The following is an 18,166-nucleotide window of genomic DNA, read 5'->3' on the forward strand; positions in this document are numbered from 1 at the left end:
ACTAACATAATGGAGCCGTAATTTTAGCCAACTCTGGGGGGCGGGGAGATAGTTAAGGTGTGTAGTGGTTTCTGTGGTTTCTATGTGGAGTAGAATTCCCTGCAAAGCTTTTCCATGTGGTGTTTTAATAGCTGTCTTAAAACTCTCTGATGCATGGAGCAAAACTGAATTAGACTCATGTGCTAGATTGCTGGGATGGGCCAAGAAACCAAAGAAACAAAAGAGAAACAATCAAACAGCCTAAGCTCAGAGGCTGTCAGAAGAAGATCCTCAAGACATATCCAAATTGAAAATTAAAGACATGATCACCTGATTTAACCCATTTTTGCAGGACTTTCTAAGGAAAACTGGAATTTTTTCTTTGCACGTTTTAATATTTAATTTTGCATGGAATTTTACAACTTACAAAATGCTTCAATACATATGAAGCATTTTGTAAGTTGTAGTATATATATGTAATATATGTATATATCGGAGAAGGCAATGGCACCCCACTCCAGTACTCTTGCCTGGAAAATCCCATGGACGGAGGAGCCTGGTAGGCTGCAGTCCTTGGGGCTGCGAAGAGTCAGACATGACTGAGCGACTTCACTTTCACTTTTCACTTTTATGCATTGGAGAAGGAAATGGCCACCCACTCCAGTGTTCTTGCCTGGAGAGTCCCAGGGATGGGGTCGCACAGAGTTGGACACGACTGAAGTGACTTAGCAGTAGCACAACAACCTTTGGAAGTTTGTGTTATTAGATCCATTTTTATAAATGAGAAAACTGTCACAAAGATAGATCCAAGGACGTTTGGCTGAGAAACTACAGAGGCAGAATTGGATACCACCTTAAAGCTCTGCATATTTACACCAGAACTTCAATAATTTTAATTAGTGATCATATTTAATATTCAAGAAGCAAGGACCACCGGACGAGTAGTGTGTATACACAGTAAAGATGTTTCTGGACTGCTGAGTTCTCATCAATGAATATAAGGCATTGTAGCGTTGTCTAAACTGCAAGAGAATATACTCCTCCTTTCATTCAAACGCTCAGTGATTCAGAGACATGGTTCCCTCCAAAGTGCTAAGTGTAGCTGATAAAATGCCACGTACTTAGTTGGCATTCCCATATTAAGAATGCGTAAAAATTCTCTTTAGTGTGTGGTTTTGGCTGCTAAGTTCCAGGAACATTTATTGAATGTTACTATATGCCAGGCACTTGGGCACAGTAGGAAGTTATCTAGGTGATATGATTCTAGCGAAGCCTTTTCCACTGCCCCAGCCCATTGCCTGAAATACCTTCCTCAGCAGGGCATCCCATCCTCCTGAGTTAGTCCAGGAGTCACTGTGATTCCTTTGAAAACTGTAGGTAGCTTGAAAAGAAGAAAATACTTTAAACTTTTTTCTTTTAATTTTACCAAAATCTTGGGGTATATTTATTCATCCAGTTAGCAGAATCAACTATTAAGACTCTGAGTTAAATAGGAAGTGATGTTGATACTTTTATTCTACCCAAGAGAAGGGATGGGGAATTCTAGAAATTCACCCATCAGGACCCAGGGGAGCCAGAATATAGCAGCAACAGGTCAGGGAGCCCATCTTATCCAGAGAGAGGGTTGCCCTAAGGGTCTCTATCCAGAATAAACTGCAGTCACTTTGCTTTTTTTTTTTAAACTTTTATTTGCATGTGTTTTTTGCCGCATTTATTTCCAGGCCATAAGTTTTTGTTCTTCAGTTTCTTCTGAGCTATCTTTTACTTCTGTGCAACCTCCTCTTCTGGTTTAGGAACAACCTGTTCTTTTTCAGTAAGGATAATCTGAATGTGGCCGGGAGAGCTCATGGAGGCATTGATCCGACCATGAGCTCTGTAAATCCTGCGCCCTGGGGGGCTTTGTTTTACCTGGATGTGCTCAATGACCAGAGAATCTACATCTAAGCCCTGAAGTTCAGCATTCATCTCTGCATTTTTTAGTGTGTGCAGTAAAAATTCAGCACTTTTGGGGCCACCAACCCTTCCCATCTAGCCCCATTGTTCAGCCTTTGCATACCTACCAACTCCACCATTTGTAACAATGGACTGGCACATGTTGTTTCTTTAAAGTGACATCTTTCAGATACTTGGTGGCTTTTTGGATATGTATGCCCTTGATGACCTGGGTAATTTCATGAGTGTTCTTAAAGTGAACACAAAGAATTGAACCCTTGATTTGCATGATTTTGTGGAGTTTTCTGGGTCAAGTGAAAAACGCACCATTTTTAGAGGTCAGTTTAGGCCACTTACCGGAAATGATCACTTTGCTTTTGTTTTCAAGAACTAGTCCTACCTGATATCAGTATTTCAGATCTGGATCCATAAGATTAACCAGGTGAGTATTTGCAATGCAAATACCAAACATTTGATCCAAGTTCTTCAAGTAAGCAGGTCCCCATCTCTAATGAAAATTAGCCTGGTAGCCAGTCTTCTGTGTGTGGCTGTTTCAGAACTCATCCTCTCCTTAGTCAGCCTCTGTACTCCTCATTTCACTCTAATCCCTGTCTTTTCACAGCTGATGATGGGTTGACATCTCTGACAGATCTGCACCAAGTACAAAATGATTTAAAGCTTTCTCCTGCCTCACGCTCACGTTCTCTCCCACAGCTCCCAAAATTCTATACCTGTAGAGTTTTAGATATCCTGTGTTGACGATTTTTGCCATCTCTTTCAAAGACCTAAAATATTTTAAAAATATACTAGTTAACAAGTTTGTTGTTATCAAAAGAAAATTATTTTACAAGTTAGACTGTCACTCATGAGGCAGCTGTTGATATTGTTTGATTTTTTTCTTGGTTCACCCATAAGCTTTCCACACTTGAAATAGCATGTATGGGATAACCATGTTTGTTCTAATGACTAACACAAGGAGAAGCCCCCAACATAATATCCATCATGATGGCTTTGATTATTGCTAAGTGCTGTGCCGAGAAAGGCTCTCTATAGATTTTCTCATTCAATCTTCAAAACAATCCCAAGGTACCCTTATTTATACATGAGGCACAGAGAAGTTAAGTAACTTGCCCAAGGATGCACAGCTGGTTCGCTGAGCTTCAAAAACAGACATTCTCTATCCTGAGACCAGGCTCAAAGATCACTATGCCACAATGACCAATGCTTTTCCAAGGGGCCACCAGAGTATGAGGGAGCCTCATCACCTGTGGGCAGGGAGTATTGGGGATCTCCCACGGCAACAGCCACAGTGCTCAGGTCCTGATGGGGAAGTAACCCCTGAGATGGCCAAGAGGAAAGGAGAGCCTTGGAGTGGGTCGGCTCTGCTTCTGCCACAGTGGCCTCTCTGTCCTTACCTCGTCACCTGCGTTTATAGAGCCTATTTTGAAGGATAGTGCTAAAGGCCAGGCCACCACTGAACCAGCATCAACAGACATTTAATTATGAATTCACATGGCACACGGCTGCACATGTGTATTGGGGGCAGGTAGGGGGAGGACGGAGATAATCTGCTTTGCCCTTCAGTATTTTCTCTTACAAGCCTTGGCCTTGTAAGTCAAGATCAGCTCTAAGTCAGTCTTAGACCCACAGACCTTCCTGGGATGGGGGCCACAGTGTGCTGCTAAATATTTAATAACCTGCTCTTCAGGAGGGAAACTCTGATCTGTAGCATTGCTGTTGCCGCAGTGTAAATGCTTCCACCGCAGCACATTTCAGGCTATCAACACAGCCTCAGTGAATAGAGTCAGGAAGAGCTGTGGGCAATCAGATTCAGCACACTCCTGGATGAAGTCAGAAAATTCGGCCAAAGCTGATTCGTGAGAAGAGACCCTGATGCTGGGAGAGATTGAAGGCAGGAGGACAAGGGGACAACAGACGACAAGATGGTTGGATGGCATCACTGACTCAATGGGCATGAATTTGAGCAAGGTCCAGGAGACGGTTAGGGGCAGGAAAACCTGTGTGCTGCAGCCCATGGGGTCTTAGAGAGTTGGACACGACTGAGCAACTCAACAACAACAACGACGACGACAACACTCCTGGACGAAGTCGGAAAATTAGGGTGTTCAGAGAGGGTGGTGTTGCTGCCGGAGACAAGAATCAGGTGTACATTCTGGACCCAGACGACTCATTTTGTGTGTGGTTCCTCGTCTCCCCACCCTACTCTGATACCTTCCACCATAAAATCAAGCTCCTAAGAATTCTTGTCAAAGGCATCTTAAAAGAAAACGGAATCATAGAACTTGCAGCCCGTAGGCAATAGGTGAAAGGGAAGAGGGAATTGTCCACCAATGGCCTCTTTGATGGGAGACAGGAGAAAGTGGGGAAAAGGACAGAGGTGGGAGGAGTAGTTTTTTAAGTCAGCATGTACGTGTATGTGATTCTTTGGCTTTTCCCTCCTCTTAGGAAGAGCTGCCTCCTTCCCCTAGCTGCCAGTCTGGTTACTGGTCTGAGTCACTCCCAGGAAACAGGTCTTAGCAGAGGGATGGCTTAGCAGGGTTTAGCTTCCCACAGCCTTGTTACTGACCCCTGATATGAACCATGTTAGATCAGATACAGTCTGTTTTCCTCCCAAAGGACTTCGAGGCTAGGGACTGGAGGTCCTGATCAGTTTCCTGACATTCTAGGGCTTTATGATTCCCAGGGTCAGATTTCTTTCTAAGCATCTTCTCTGCTGATTAACAGATATTTACATAGAGAGAGCCCTGCCCTGTTTTGCATTCACTGCTGGGCACTGTGAGCTGCAGAAGCAGGTAAAACAGTGTTTCCAATCTAAAGGGCTTACAGTCTCTTCGAGAAAATGCGACAGTTCTGTGAAATAATTCCTAAATAAGGAACACGTATAACAGCATGGTGATGATATGCCAAACTGTAGCCTTTATAGTAAATTGTGAGAAACCTATAGTTAAAGAAGCATCTGCGTGCTGTGCTGTGCTTAGTCGCTCAATTGTGTCCAACTCTTTGCGACCCCGTGGACTGTAGCCCACCAGGCACCTCTGTCCATGGGGATTCTCCAGGCAAGAATACTGGAGTGGGTTGCCCTGCCCTCCTCCAGGGGATCTTCCCAACCCAGGGATTGAACCCAGGTCTCCCACATTGCAGGCGGATTCCTTACCATCTGAGCCACTAGGGATGCAAACTGCATCCTGGTCCTTTGTATTATTCTTTTTTGTTACATAACAATGTGTACCCAATTTTTAACTTATATTTCCAACTCATTTTACAGTTAGGATCCCCTTTTAACAAATATGATTATAGCAGCCAGTTCAATGTAATAAAAATATTTCTTCTTCTGGCCAACAGCCCATACTAACACTCCTTTACTGATGGAGATCCAAGACTCCTTTTGAAGGAAAAACCCCGTATGAGAAAGACATTCACAAATCCCTGTCCATTAGGCAGTAAATCTACTTAACAAAAAGGTTATCCTTTCAGCAGAGTATTGACATAAAGTACAGGTTTGCATACCTGCACAGTGTTAAATAACTCTCGACAAAAACCTGACTTTTCCAATGTTGCATTGATTTTATTTGGGGCCTTATAGGGCTTTTTGCCTCATAGAGCTCCACAGGTTCCAATCAGGTCTGGGTAGAGGACTGTGGGAATCTCACCCCGATCGTCCAGGGCAACAGATCCCCTGACACGCTAGCAAAGGAAGCAGAAGAGAACACGTGCATATCTGCCCTTGTCGTTCCCCGTATCAGCCAATCAACTGTGCTAACAGAAGGCAGGAATCTCACTCTCATCAAGGAAAAGCTACATTTCACTTATTTTTTCAATTTATTTTATTGACGTATATTTGATTTATAATGTTTGTGTTACTTTCTCCTATATAGCAAAGTGATTCAGTTTTACATATATGTATATATATATTATATATATGTATATATATATTCTTTCTACATATTCATTTCCATTATGGTTCATCACAGCATATTGAATTAAGTTCCCTACACTATACTACTTTTCACTGACATTTGAAAGGGTTTTGGTAATTATATTAGAATACTGGAATGCCTAAGTAAAAGTTGGAGAATTTTCAATGTATGAAAGAAAAATTGTTATGAATCTACCGTGTGTCTCTGGGACAGTGGGTTTATGTGAGCAGCCAGATTCTCTGCGTTTACATGAGTACTTTCTTGCCGTAGGAGTCGGGTATGTGTTTGGGTTAGGGCACCCTCCTGCCAGGCTTCAAATTAGGTGAGGCTGGTAAAGTAAATAAAAGGTAATGGATTGTGTCCATTCATGACTTCATTCCATCCTGGGAATGACTTTATCAATAACTACTCGAGGGCAAGACTTGGCAATAAGCATGTTCAGTAGATGTCTGCCGGCAATAGAAAGCTGCTTTTATTTTCTAAGGTGTCTGAGATGTGCCAGACTGAAACCCTCTTCCCTCACTGTTGGATACATCTAGTGTAGTTTAATGGCTTCTTTCTCTAGGCTCATGCTGCTAATTACACCCGAGCTTCTTGAACTGTCTTAATCAAATTCACACACAGGTAGGAGCCCTGCAGGACTCAGGAGTGTGGTGAATCAGGTTCCGTGTGTTGTACTTTCATTTGTCCTCTCTGGTCCACACTCGTTTTCTCTGTGCTCACTTCGCTTGCTGCCCTGTGAACTCAAATTTAAGGGCTGTGTGTTCAGTTGCGTGTTAGGGTGGGATACCGGTGGAAGGCTGCATTTTAACAGCATTTTGCCAAATTTAAACTGGGTTGATTTTTTTTTCCAAATTAATTTCCTATTTTTAATACTGCAGCCAGATAGGAGAGATTTGAAATCTACCATTATCCTGAAATACTAAGAAAAAAGTTCAAAACTTATATCTGCAGAGCATCACTTAGTTAACGAGTCTCCCTAATTAGACACAGTTGGAAATGATTGCTCTCCGTGATGAGAGTGTTGTGTGTTTCCTGGCATCTCGGTGCCCCCTAGTGCAGCGTGCCAGTGAGCGCATCCTTCTGGGCAGGCAGTCTTTGTGTTTTTACTGTCTGATCAGTCCATTTCACGCTTCCCTGGGTTCTGGCGATGTAATTAGACACTAATCCATGATTCCAACAAAGTCCTTGGTCAGTCCCATTTTGCCAGATAGACCCAACTTTTAGAGTAGGTGTTTGGTGGGCTAGAGAGTGCAGAAAGTAAACCTCAGCTGGACTCTTGAGACCCCTTCCAATGGAGACACATGGCCTAGCTCCCAATGGACCTTGTAGAGAGTTCTGAACACGAACAAATCTCCTGCTCTAGTGCAGGCGATCTGTCTCAGGGTGATCACTGGGACCCCAGGAGTTTCAGTACCTCGCCAATAATCAGAGGAAAAGATTTTGTATCAAGATGCACTCCTACTGTGCAGAGCAACAAGAACAAAGGGCTTTGAGAGAGAGACAAGCTTGGGAAATTTCCTCAAACTCTTTTAGCCTTTATAAAACAGTCTTTGATAAAAAAAAAAAAAAAAAAAGTAATCTTAGACATTTTAAAGTTTTAATACATCATCTATTTTGAAACCTCTATATACTTTAACATGTGATATAAATCTTCCTCTATTAGGTATACTGTGGCCAAAATAGCCATTAGGTGCAATTTAAGGATTATGGAAAGGCGCTCTGAACCTAAAGGCTTGCTCTCAAAACTGTTCTGAAATAATCACAAAATTGTGAGCCATGTATGTGGTCTTCATGAAGTTCTGCCAAAATGACCTTGAAACAAGCTGTTTAACTTCGTTGGGCCTCTGTTTTTCCATCTATAAAGTATTAGTGCCCCTATTTAAAGGGATTACTTAAGGATTCAATGAGATAACATATGCCTGACACATGGCAGATTTCAATAATTGTTACTCCTACCTCCTCCTCTTTCCCTCACCTTTTTTTCTTTTTTTTCTGATCTGAAACAGTCAACACCTGTCTCAAATACCAGACACTAATGGGTAGATGGTGGATTACGATGCCTTCTTTGTGAATTGTCCCCAAAGAGCTGAGACGCAGCCAATTCTCGTCACCATTAGCTTTTGAATATTGGCTAGGAAATCTGTAAGAGGGTGTGGGGTAAGCGGGTAGATGTAGCCATTAAAATCTTCAGTGTAGAAACTGTAACTAGTAGGAACATCAAGTTATTGCCTGTTCAGGAGCTGCACCTACTTGACTAAGGAAGGAAAGGTTTTTCTTCTTTAATGATGATTGTAATTGCAGTTTTGACTGAGGGAGCAGACAAGAGGAAAGAAAAGGCATCCAATGTGGAGGAAGGTCATTTGGTGATTATGGAATTTTTTTTCCAGTTATAAATATCACACTTGCTTTTCAGAGTCAGGCTATTTGAAAAACAGATGCTCAGTCTTCCTATGGTGAATTAGTCAACAAACAAAAAAAAAGATTTTAAATCCAGTCTAACAGAAGGAAACTCAGAGCCATACCTACATGCATGCTTGCACATGTACACAAACACAAATACACACCTTGGAGATATGCTTTTATGTGTGTTATTTGTTTTGGTGACAACACTGAAAATTCTGTGGGTTTTGTTATGTGGTTGGGGTTAGTGAGTTTCCATGCAGAGAGGTAAGAGACATTTAACGGTAGTCACTCTTTGATGGTAAAGAAGAATTTGTCTTTTCTCCCATCTATACTCTAGTTCTGTCATTACCTTGACACATGGATTGGACAGAAACCCAGAGAACCGTGGAAAATTATGTGTTTCATTAAAGTTCTGTGAAATCTTTCCAGATCTTCTTAGACATTATTCTGGAATTGACCAAGGGTGAATTTTACTCTATTTTTATCATATCTCTGGAATGGAGCTAGAGGAAATCTTACATATGCCTCTGTCCAACCCCTTTATTTTATAAATGGAGAAACTAAGATCTAAAGAGGTCGCAGGGCCAGGGTGGCCTCCCTTATTATTATCTCCCTTTCCTGATGAATGTATCACATTTGCTTGGTCCATCTCCCCAAGGTAGTGAGTGTTCAAAAGCAATAGACCTGATTTGCATGAGTTTGGCCTTCCTTAGCACGCATCATGGGAAAGTCAGTCAATTCCATTTCTCATTTCCTCCAGAGAATTGCTTCTTCCCAACAAAATAGAGAGAAAGGGATTACTGAATAAGTATATTGTTTTTTAGTAACTTATTTTTTATTTGATGAAACATTTCATGTTCAAGTTTAAAACTGCAGCCTATTTCTTGAGAGTGAAAAGAACTTGCATGTGAATTGGCAATGAGAGTGTTGTGTTTACATTAGGAGGAGAATATGTGTCCTAGTTCTGTGCTTTACAAAAACTCTGGGATTGAATTTTACCTCATGTAAAACCTATCTGACAACTCATTCAATATTACCCAACAATCAACAAATATTTATCAAGCTCCTCCTACTTTCCTAGCAGCATTTAGAGTCTTAGCATGCATGTTATCAGGGAACAAAACAAAGATTCCTGCGTTGGAAATTGTACATTCATGCACATTTGTAACATACAGATGAACTATTGCTTTCCAGTACCAAAGTATTGTTGCACAGCATTCTAGTGAAAATGTGTCATTTAAAAAATTAAAAATCGTCTCCCTTAAAATAAAGGCCTCGTTTTCTCAGGGAAATTTTCTGGGCAAGTTGCATGAAATTTGGCACAATACTGCCGCCTTGTGGCTGCTTGAATAAAAAACCCACATACACCGTAAGGTCAGCCCGTCTTTCAGGTTTCTAGGACAGTTACCCTGTTTGTCAATGGAAGCCTCTGACACAAAATTACCTCGCCAGGAGTACTTAGAACCGGATTCCCTCTGATTTTGTCACAGAACGACTGGAAGGGCTCCATCGCTTTTGTCGTTGGAAACCGGATCGAGGACGAGGTTCTCATTCGCGCTCTCACCCTCGCTGTCCAAGTCCCTCAGCGCAGACTCTTCAGCATGGTCTCCTGGCAAGACATCGTCCAGCAGGTACCTGTCCCTTCTCACCCCGACGCCCGCTGGAGACTTCCTTCTTAAAATAATAAAGTAATGAAATCAATAAAACTAACACATTCTTGGGCAGTTTGGTAAGTTTGGGTGCAGGACTTTGCTGAAATACTTAGCTAGAATAAATTTGGAAAGATCTAATCTGGAAGGGGTTGTTTTTTGTTCGTGAATGCTGCCCTTTCAACATCCATTCATTCAACAAAAATGTCTGAGGTCATACTAGGCTCCATGCTAAGTTTTGTGAGGAATTATTTAATAAAGGCCTCAATAGCAATAAAAGACAAAACTATTTAATGTTCCAAGGAAGGCCATAACTAACCGGGGAAACGAAGTCTCCAAAGCATCCTAGCTGTCAGAGGTTGGAGGAGAAGGATAACACAGAGAACTTCTGTCAGATGGCACACCCTCATACAATTACTAATGGCTTACCAAAGTGGCTATAAATATTTGAACTAACTGATGACTATCTCTTCCCCAGTCCCTCAAGTCACCTAGGTACTTGAAAGTCACATCTGTCTAAGTATTCCTTAAGTAAGCCCTTCTTTTTCCTTATAAATGAATTTTCTTACAGGTCAATGGATCAAGTGCAATTTTTGGAAGTACATCTAAAAAGGCAAAGAAACCTCTAAGTGGTAATGCTCCCTTGTATTATGAGGTAGGTAAGTGTATTGATTGAAGAGATTTCTGTAATTTTTTAAAACACAAGAACTGAAGTAAAAATTTTATAGTCACTTTTTAAAAAAAATTAATTCATTTTTTGAAAGCAAATCCCCTCTCATTGTTGGGGCTGTTTATTCCTAATGATGGGCATGTAAAAAATCTTTTTCCCTTTTAACAAAATCCCCCTTTAGGAAAAAAGTTGTCCCACATTGTCTACACTATCACTGTGTCCAATTGAAGACTGTAAATCAGAAATGTGTGTATATAAAAGTGTTGGGTCATACTTTTTTATGGTAATTACTAAGTGTATTATGGTATTAAAGGGGGTCGTGTTATTGGTGAATTACCAAGTGTTAGTTTCACCAAAGAAACAATGTAAAAATGCCCCAGAAAGTGCTTCCTGCACATGGCAGAGAAACAACTGGAATAATTTTCCATCCATTTGTGAACTTTGCGTACACGTCACATTCTACTCTAATCAGTGTGAAAATAACAATAATCTTCAGATTAATGATCCATTCTGCTTCTAGCAGATGCAAAAATCTGGCCTGGCTGGCCAGTGGGTTTGTGCAAAGGACTTAGAACTCAGGCCCAGTACAGGGGCTTTCCTCTTACCCTGCCTTGTTAATATCCAACTTAGAAGAAACTATAAAAATCCAACAATTAATTAGAATATCGCTTAAAATTTGTCAGGCACTATTTTTATGACTCTGCAGACCAAAAGCATTAAGATTTTGGGATCTTTCAAAACAAACTTGTTTGCACTTTATTTCAGTGATGACTAATAAAGTTTTTATGTGTCTCGGTTCTTGGATGGTTTCATAATAGGCTCTGTAGTGTTGCCTGAGTACTATCTGAACAAGCTCCCCTGGATTTATTTACGATTGCCAATTCTGTGGATTTTGTAGCATTAACTCTTGCTGCACTGCTCCTGCTGTCATGGAAAACTCGTTCTGCACTGTTAAGGTCAGAGAACGTGCCTTCTAGCTTTTGTTAGGATGTCCCACATGTGTGTGCCCAAGTTGAAACATTATGTGATACCTGGATTTAAAATATTGGAAGTTTTCTTCTGAAGTAGCCATAGAAATCCACGTCCAATTCTCAGGCCTGGGATCAATTAGCCCCCACTCCCCCTCCCACCCAAAGGACTCTTTCTTCTTCAAAGATGCTCAGAGAAAATCAGAGATGATAACGGGCCAGTTTTTACATCTGATGTGGACAGGCATCTTGACTTGGATGTGGGATAGCCCGATGTTACAGACCTCGAGTTCAATTAGAAAGCCATTCCTCTCCAATCTGTGCTGTGATTCCGAGGAGCCTTCACTCAGAGGAGGTCCATCTCACATCTGGCTCCCCCACATTCTTCCAATGGAGCATTTGCGCAACAAGCTTCCCACACCGGCTCACAGACGCTCTTCTGAATGGTTTCAGAAGAAAAGGGAAGGCAGGATGAGCAGCAGAGAGATGGACCTGGGGTGCACCAAACCTGCATTAATGTCAGTCACTGTAGCAAAAGTGGATCAAACGCATAAAATAAATGCAGGTTCCTGGGTAGTATCAGCCAAGGCCAGCGTGCACATCTGGAGAAGAGGACACATCTCCAACCTCAGTCCCTCCACACTTAGGACCTGTTTTGGCCCCTCTTCTCAGGAGAAGTGAAATGCTACAGCCAGTGCCTACTGAGAGTCTCAACGCAGTTAGGAGTGGTGGCCGTGAAGGAGGCCCAGAAGCCAAACTCTTTGAGGACCTCTGGACCTTCCAGGCATGCAGACAGCCTGCTCTTAACTCTATTTCTGGTTAAAATCTTTCATGGTTGGTAACAACTAGGACAGTGGCCACAGGTGAATTCCTCAAGAGCCTGTTTAGGAAGTCTTTTATTTTTCTTCTCAAAGGAAGCTCTACGGTGGGGGAAGAAAAGATAATCCAACAAAATTGCTTCTGTTACATGGGAAATTCATAGAGTTCTGTTTCCTTTTAAATCTCCATTTTGGAGGAGGGAGAACTCAAAATAGATAATATAAAGGCTATGCACTGACACTGACTTCTACTTGTAGGATACTCTCTCTCATCAGCCTTAAATCAGAGCCTCTTCGTTCATACTTTAAACACAATTCTAACCTATTTGGCTTTCTGGTTTCCCAATCTGCGGTCGATTAGGAGCAGAGAATTCAAGTGAAACTTCACTCAAATGCAGTTGATCCATGAGTAGCAAAAGAGTGTCAGAACCACATTACATATTTCCAATAACGACTTGAAATGTCTGGGCCAGCAAAGACCACATTCCACAGTGATTTGCTCAGGTTTCATTTGGATGACTTGGTGCTATGTACACACAGCCTCATTTTGAAATTATGTAATTTCCCCCTGAAACTTTAGAGTTTCATCTAGCCACTGTATTGTGTTTGTGAGATAGTCTTTATTTATAAATTATCATTCTTTGAAAACATGCTTAGGTTTTTGCTAATGTGATTCCACAGAGACATAGCAATCCATGTGTTCTTTCACCTTCTCTTTAGGGAAATTAGTTTTGCTCTAGAAGGAACTACAACAAAGACCCACGTGGGAATGGGGAGAGAATTTGCCCCTTTGTATGTGGTCTCAGGAATGTTAGCTACCACTTCATAATTCTAGTAGTAGTAGTGGTGGTAGTATTTCATCATGAAGATGAAGATGGTTATGATCCCATACACTGGCATTGCATATAATTTCCACCATGTCATTCTATATGAAGATGTGTACACATATGAGAATGGATATACAGACATTTCTTGCATTATCAGTGACCGGTTTTACTAAACGACAAACAATACATACATTCTTATTCAAGCACTAGGTGTCAGACTATCTAGACAGTGGAAGGAGTGGAATATGAATAGTATAAAGACTCTAACCTCAAGAAGTTTAAGGATTAGTTAGGGGGAAAAAAAGAAAAGAAAATAGATATGCCTGACACAGAGTAGGTATTCAATATATGTTTGTTAAATTGTATAACACAATGCAGAAAATTGTCAGTGAAGTCTATGCGGGAGAAATGGAGTGTTCTGGGCATTTTAAGGAAGATGAGGTTAGGTTAGCCTAGGTGGTGAGACCTAGAGGAGCCTTGCGGAGAAGGTGGCATTGGAAAGGAAGTGGAGCTGAAAATTTTGATCTTTTAAATATATTGTCCCAATTGACCCATACTACAGTTAAAATTATATACATATATATCCCCATTTTACATAGAGGGCAATGGGAGCATAGAGAAGGTAGGAATTTTAGTCATGAGAAAATGTGAGGAACTTGGATTTGATGAATTTACCATAGTTAAATACATAGCCTCAGATTTTTCCACTTTGCCACATACCCAGTCTTCTTTCACTTGGCTCAAAGCTGCCCACCCTTGGATAGAGATAGGTCTTGACTTTCAAATGTGGGGGTGTTCTATGTAAAGGGAACAAACAGCTCAAGCAAAGGAACAGAAATGGAGGAGAAGACAGGCTGCATGTGTACTAAATTTGTCCTTACGTGGTACCATGCATACAAATTAGGAAAGGTAAACCCTGTACATATGTCAATTACAACTGTAAAATCCTAAAGGTGGAATTTTATGTGAAACCATCTAAAACACTGGGGGAAAAAAATCCATGCTTTAATATTCATGCCTGCGTTTAAATTTATTCTCTAAATGTGCACAAATATTTTTGTGTGTCCTTCACGGTCCACATACTGGACTTCCCTGGGGGCTCAGATGGTCAATAATCTGCCTGCAATGCAAGAGACCCAGGTTCAATCCCTTGTCGGAAAGATCTACTGGAGAAGGGAATGGCTACCCTCTCCAGTATTCTTGCTTGGAGGATTCCATGGACAGAGGAGCCTGAAAGGCTACAGTCCATGGGGTTGCAAAGAGTCAGTCATGGCTTGGTGACTTTCACTCACTCACTCATTCATGGTCCACATAGAGAATCTGACCTGTTCATTGGCCAGTGTACTCAGTTCTGACCAAAACCGAAAGGAAGATACTGATGGACATTCAAAGCCAACTGAAGTGTTATCTATGAGAGAGGTCTGTGTGTATCATATATGCAAAAATTCTCCCAATTGTGAGTAAATCTGATACACAATGGTATCTGAGCATTTATAAGTTCAGTTCAGTTCAGTTCAGTGGTTCAGTCGTGTCCGACTCTTTGCGACCCCATGAACCACAGCACGCCAGGCCTCCCTGTCCATCACCAACTGCCGGAGTCCACCCAAACCCATGTCCATTGAATCAGTGATGCCATCCAACCATCTCATCCTCTGTCGTCCCCTTCTCCTCCTGCCCTCAATCTTTCCCAGCATCAGGGTCTTTTCTAATGAGTCAGCTCTTCGTATCACGTGGCCAAAGTATTGGGAGTTTCAGCTTCAGCATCAGTCCTTCCAATGAACACCCAGGACTGATCTCCTTTACGATGGACTGGTTGGATCTCCTTGCAGTCCAAGGGACTCTCAAGAGTCTTCTCCAACACCACAGTTCAAAAGCATCAATTCTTCGTCACTCAGCTTTCTTCACAGTCCAACTCTCACATCCATACATGACTACTGGAAAAACCATAGCCTTGACTAGACGAACCTTTGTGGACAAGGTAATGTCTCTGCTTTTTAATATGCTATCTAAGTTGGTCATAACTTTCCTTCCAAGGAGTAAGTGTCTTTTAATTTCATGGCTGCAATCACCATCTGCAGTGATTTTAGAGCCCCAAAATATAAAGTCAGCCACTGTTTCCCCATCTATTTGCCATGAAGTAATGGGACTGGATACCATGATCTTAGTTTTCTGAATGTTGAGCTTTAAGCCAACTTTTTCACTCTCCTCTTTCACTTTCATCAGGAGGCTCTTTAGTTCCTCTTCACTTTCTGTCATAAGGGTGGTGTCATCTGCATATCTGCTGCTGCTGCTAAGTCACTTCAGTCGTGTCCAACTCTGTGCAACCCCGTAGATGGCAGCCCAACAGGCTCCTCCATCCCTGGGATTCTCTAGGCTACTGAAGTGGGTTGCCATTTCCTTCTCCAATGCATGAAAGTGAAAAATGAAAGTGAAGTCTCTCAGTCATGTCCAACTCTTCGTGACCCCATGGACTGCAGCCTTCCAGGCTCCCCCGTCCATAGGATTTTCCAGGCAAGAGTACTGGGTTGCCATTGCCTTCTCCCTGCATATCCCTGCATATCTGAGGTTACTGATATTTCTTCTGGCAATCTTGATTCCAGCTTGTGCTTCCTCCAGCCCAGCGTTTCTCATGATGTACTCTGCATATAAGTTAAGTAAGCAGGGTGACAATATACAGCCTTGACGTGCTCCTTTTCCTATTTGGAACCAGTCTGTTGTTCCATGTCCAGTTCTAACTGTTGCTTCCTGACCTGCATACAGGTTTCTCAAGAGGCAGGTCAGGCTGTCTGGTATTCCCATCTCCTTTAGAATTTTCCAGTTTATTGTGATCCACACAGTCAAAGGCTTTGGCATAGTCAATAAAGCAGAAATAGATGTTTTTCTGAAACTCTCTTAGATGTAAAATTTTCAGACTTTGACATTGTGGCTTTGATGAATTAGAAAGAAAAGACTACCAACTGGGCAAAGGGGTCATTTACCCAACTTATCTGAAATCAGAGTCAGCTGCCTTAAAAGTTTTATATTGCACTCCGTAGTTCTTATTTCATAATAGTGATTACTGTACCTCACTATGGGAAGCGAGACTCTGTCCACACACAGACTGTGGTTTATGAGCCTGTCTCTGACTTATTCAGAAAAGACAAATTGGGTCACTATACAAACACAATCCCAACAGTCTGCTGAAACAAAGTCATCCATAAAGAATAAAAGTTTTTATATCCTCACTTATGGCTCACTCCAAAGAATAGTCAATTCTATACAATAACAAACATGGACAATCCTAAACTTCATGTAATACATTGCAATTTTACAAATACAAATAATTATTAATTTTCCTCTTTACCCCATCAGTAAAAAATGAAACCTTTTATCAAAGTATATTAAAGATGGGCTTTTCCATTAGGAAGTAATTTTAGGAGATCATTAAATGTGGAAAGACTTTTATATTAGATATGAGTTATTAACCAAATATAGTTAAAACAAGTATAGTATGCAAATTTTTATATCTTCAGATCTAATTAGTTTCACCACATTTTTTAAAGACTCTTTGCTAGTACATTAGATTATAACCCCCAGAGGTAATAGTCCATTTTTTGGTCCCTACTCCTGGGTGTGTAGACATATTTCTCAAATTTTTCCCCAACATGTATTCATAATAACTCACAAGTAAAAACAGAGGCTTAATTATTATCTAGTTGCCACCCTTTTCCAGATTCCTAATGTGAAACTCATTCCTTAAAGAGTGCCTCGAATTAAGTCTGTTCGATAGAATTGTAAGCCCTTGTTTTGGGGGGTGGCCCTTGTCAAAATGAAAAATGGAAAACTCATGCTTCAGAGATAGGAACAAATAATATGTGAACACATTTAAGAGGTTTGAAGTTATTAAAATGGCAGATCTACTGGGAGCAGAGAGAGCAGTATGTCATGGAAGGAACGAAGGGAAAGCGAGACAGGAAGCATTCTCTGGCCTTTTCAATCCTGTGTTTTAAAACAAAACTAAAAAATTCGGGAAGAATTGGAAGGTAGCCAACCTAATGCCGTTATTTCATAGAGCTTAGGGACACACCAGGAAATTACAGGCCAGTTAGTTTAACTTCACTTGTAGGGAAAGTATTAAAAACTGCTGCAGGAGATCAAGTAAAAGGATGCTTAGAAAAGCACAGCTTGATTAAGACAAGCCTGGCCAACGTGGTTTTCGGAAAGCGAAGGTCATGTCTTAGGAACTTGTTGAAATTCTTTGAAGCTATTATGGCCAGTATAGTCTTCAAAGAGCACAGCGAGGCCCGGGGTCTGCGTATCTTTTCTGTTCCACATCAGTCCTTTAGGGATGCTTAGAGAACACGGCCCACATCAGGGCCTTGGCGCGTTCAGGTTTAGAAACCACTATCAAAATAGCAGAAAATAACCTCTGATGGAACATTTTGAAAGCTGGAACCAATTAATACAACCCGATATTTATAAATGTAAAATAATGACTTGGAACAAAATTTAGGAATATTGAGCTGTAACAAAGAAGTACTACGCTGGGACTATAAAAACAATCTAGGGATTCTTGTGCCAAAATGTGAGCTTTGGAGGCATTTCTCACCCAAAGAAGGGAAAATGAGGAGAAATCACAATACTAGAAATGTTTATAAAGAGTTATGAAGAGTTACAACTGAAAGAATTTTGTTAAGATGGGGAAAAACAGCCAGATGGGTTATCAACCCTGAGCCTCCGCGTTTTGGCGGCCAGAGCAGTCCAGCAGAGAAGGTAAAGCCAAGCTGGTAACAGGAGCAGGAGGTCAGGGTTCCTGGGGTGAAAATATGTTTGCTTCTCACGTCAGAAACCTGAAGTTCTGTTTTCAAAAAAAAGCACAACTCAAGCAAAGACATCGAAATCGTGCCCCCAGCTCTTTTCCACCCCGCGGCCCAGGCAGCTGGCCAAGCCCATGTAGCAAATAGTCAGCAGTTGAGGAGGCAGGTAGTCAGTGGGGAAGA

The 18,166-nt window shown here is 41.3% G+C and overlaps 1 protein-coding gene across 1 annotated transcript in view; it reads left to right on the forward strand.

Moving 5' to 3' along the window:
• The window catches only part of SPAG17 (sperm associated antigen 17), a 235,476-nt gene that overhangs the window by 21,099 nt on the left and 196,211 nt on the right, over window positions 1–18,166 (forward strand). Inside the window, exons 2-3 of the mRNA XM_043875734.1 lie at window positions 9,746–9,886; window positions 10,476–10,559. Coding sequence (XP_043731669.1) covers window positions 9,746–9,886; window positions 10,476–10,559 — 225 coding nt within the window. The remainder of the gene's footprint in view (window positions 1–9,745; window positions 9,887–10,475; window positions 10,560–18,166) is intronic.

The sequence above is a fragment of the Cervus elaphus genome, chromosome 20, assembly GCF_910594005.1.
Source record: "Cervus elaphus chromosome 20, mCerEla1.1, whole genome shotgun sequence".
NCBI lineage: Eukaryota > Metazoa > Chordata > Mammalia > Artiodactyla > Cervidae > Cervus > Cervus elaphus.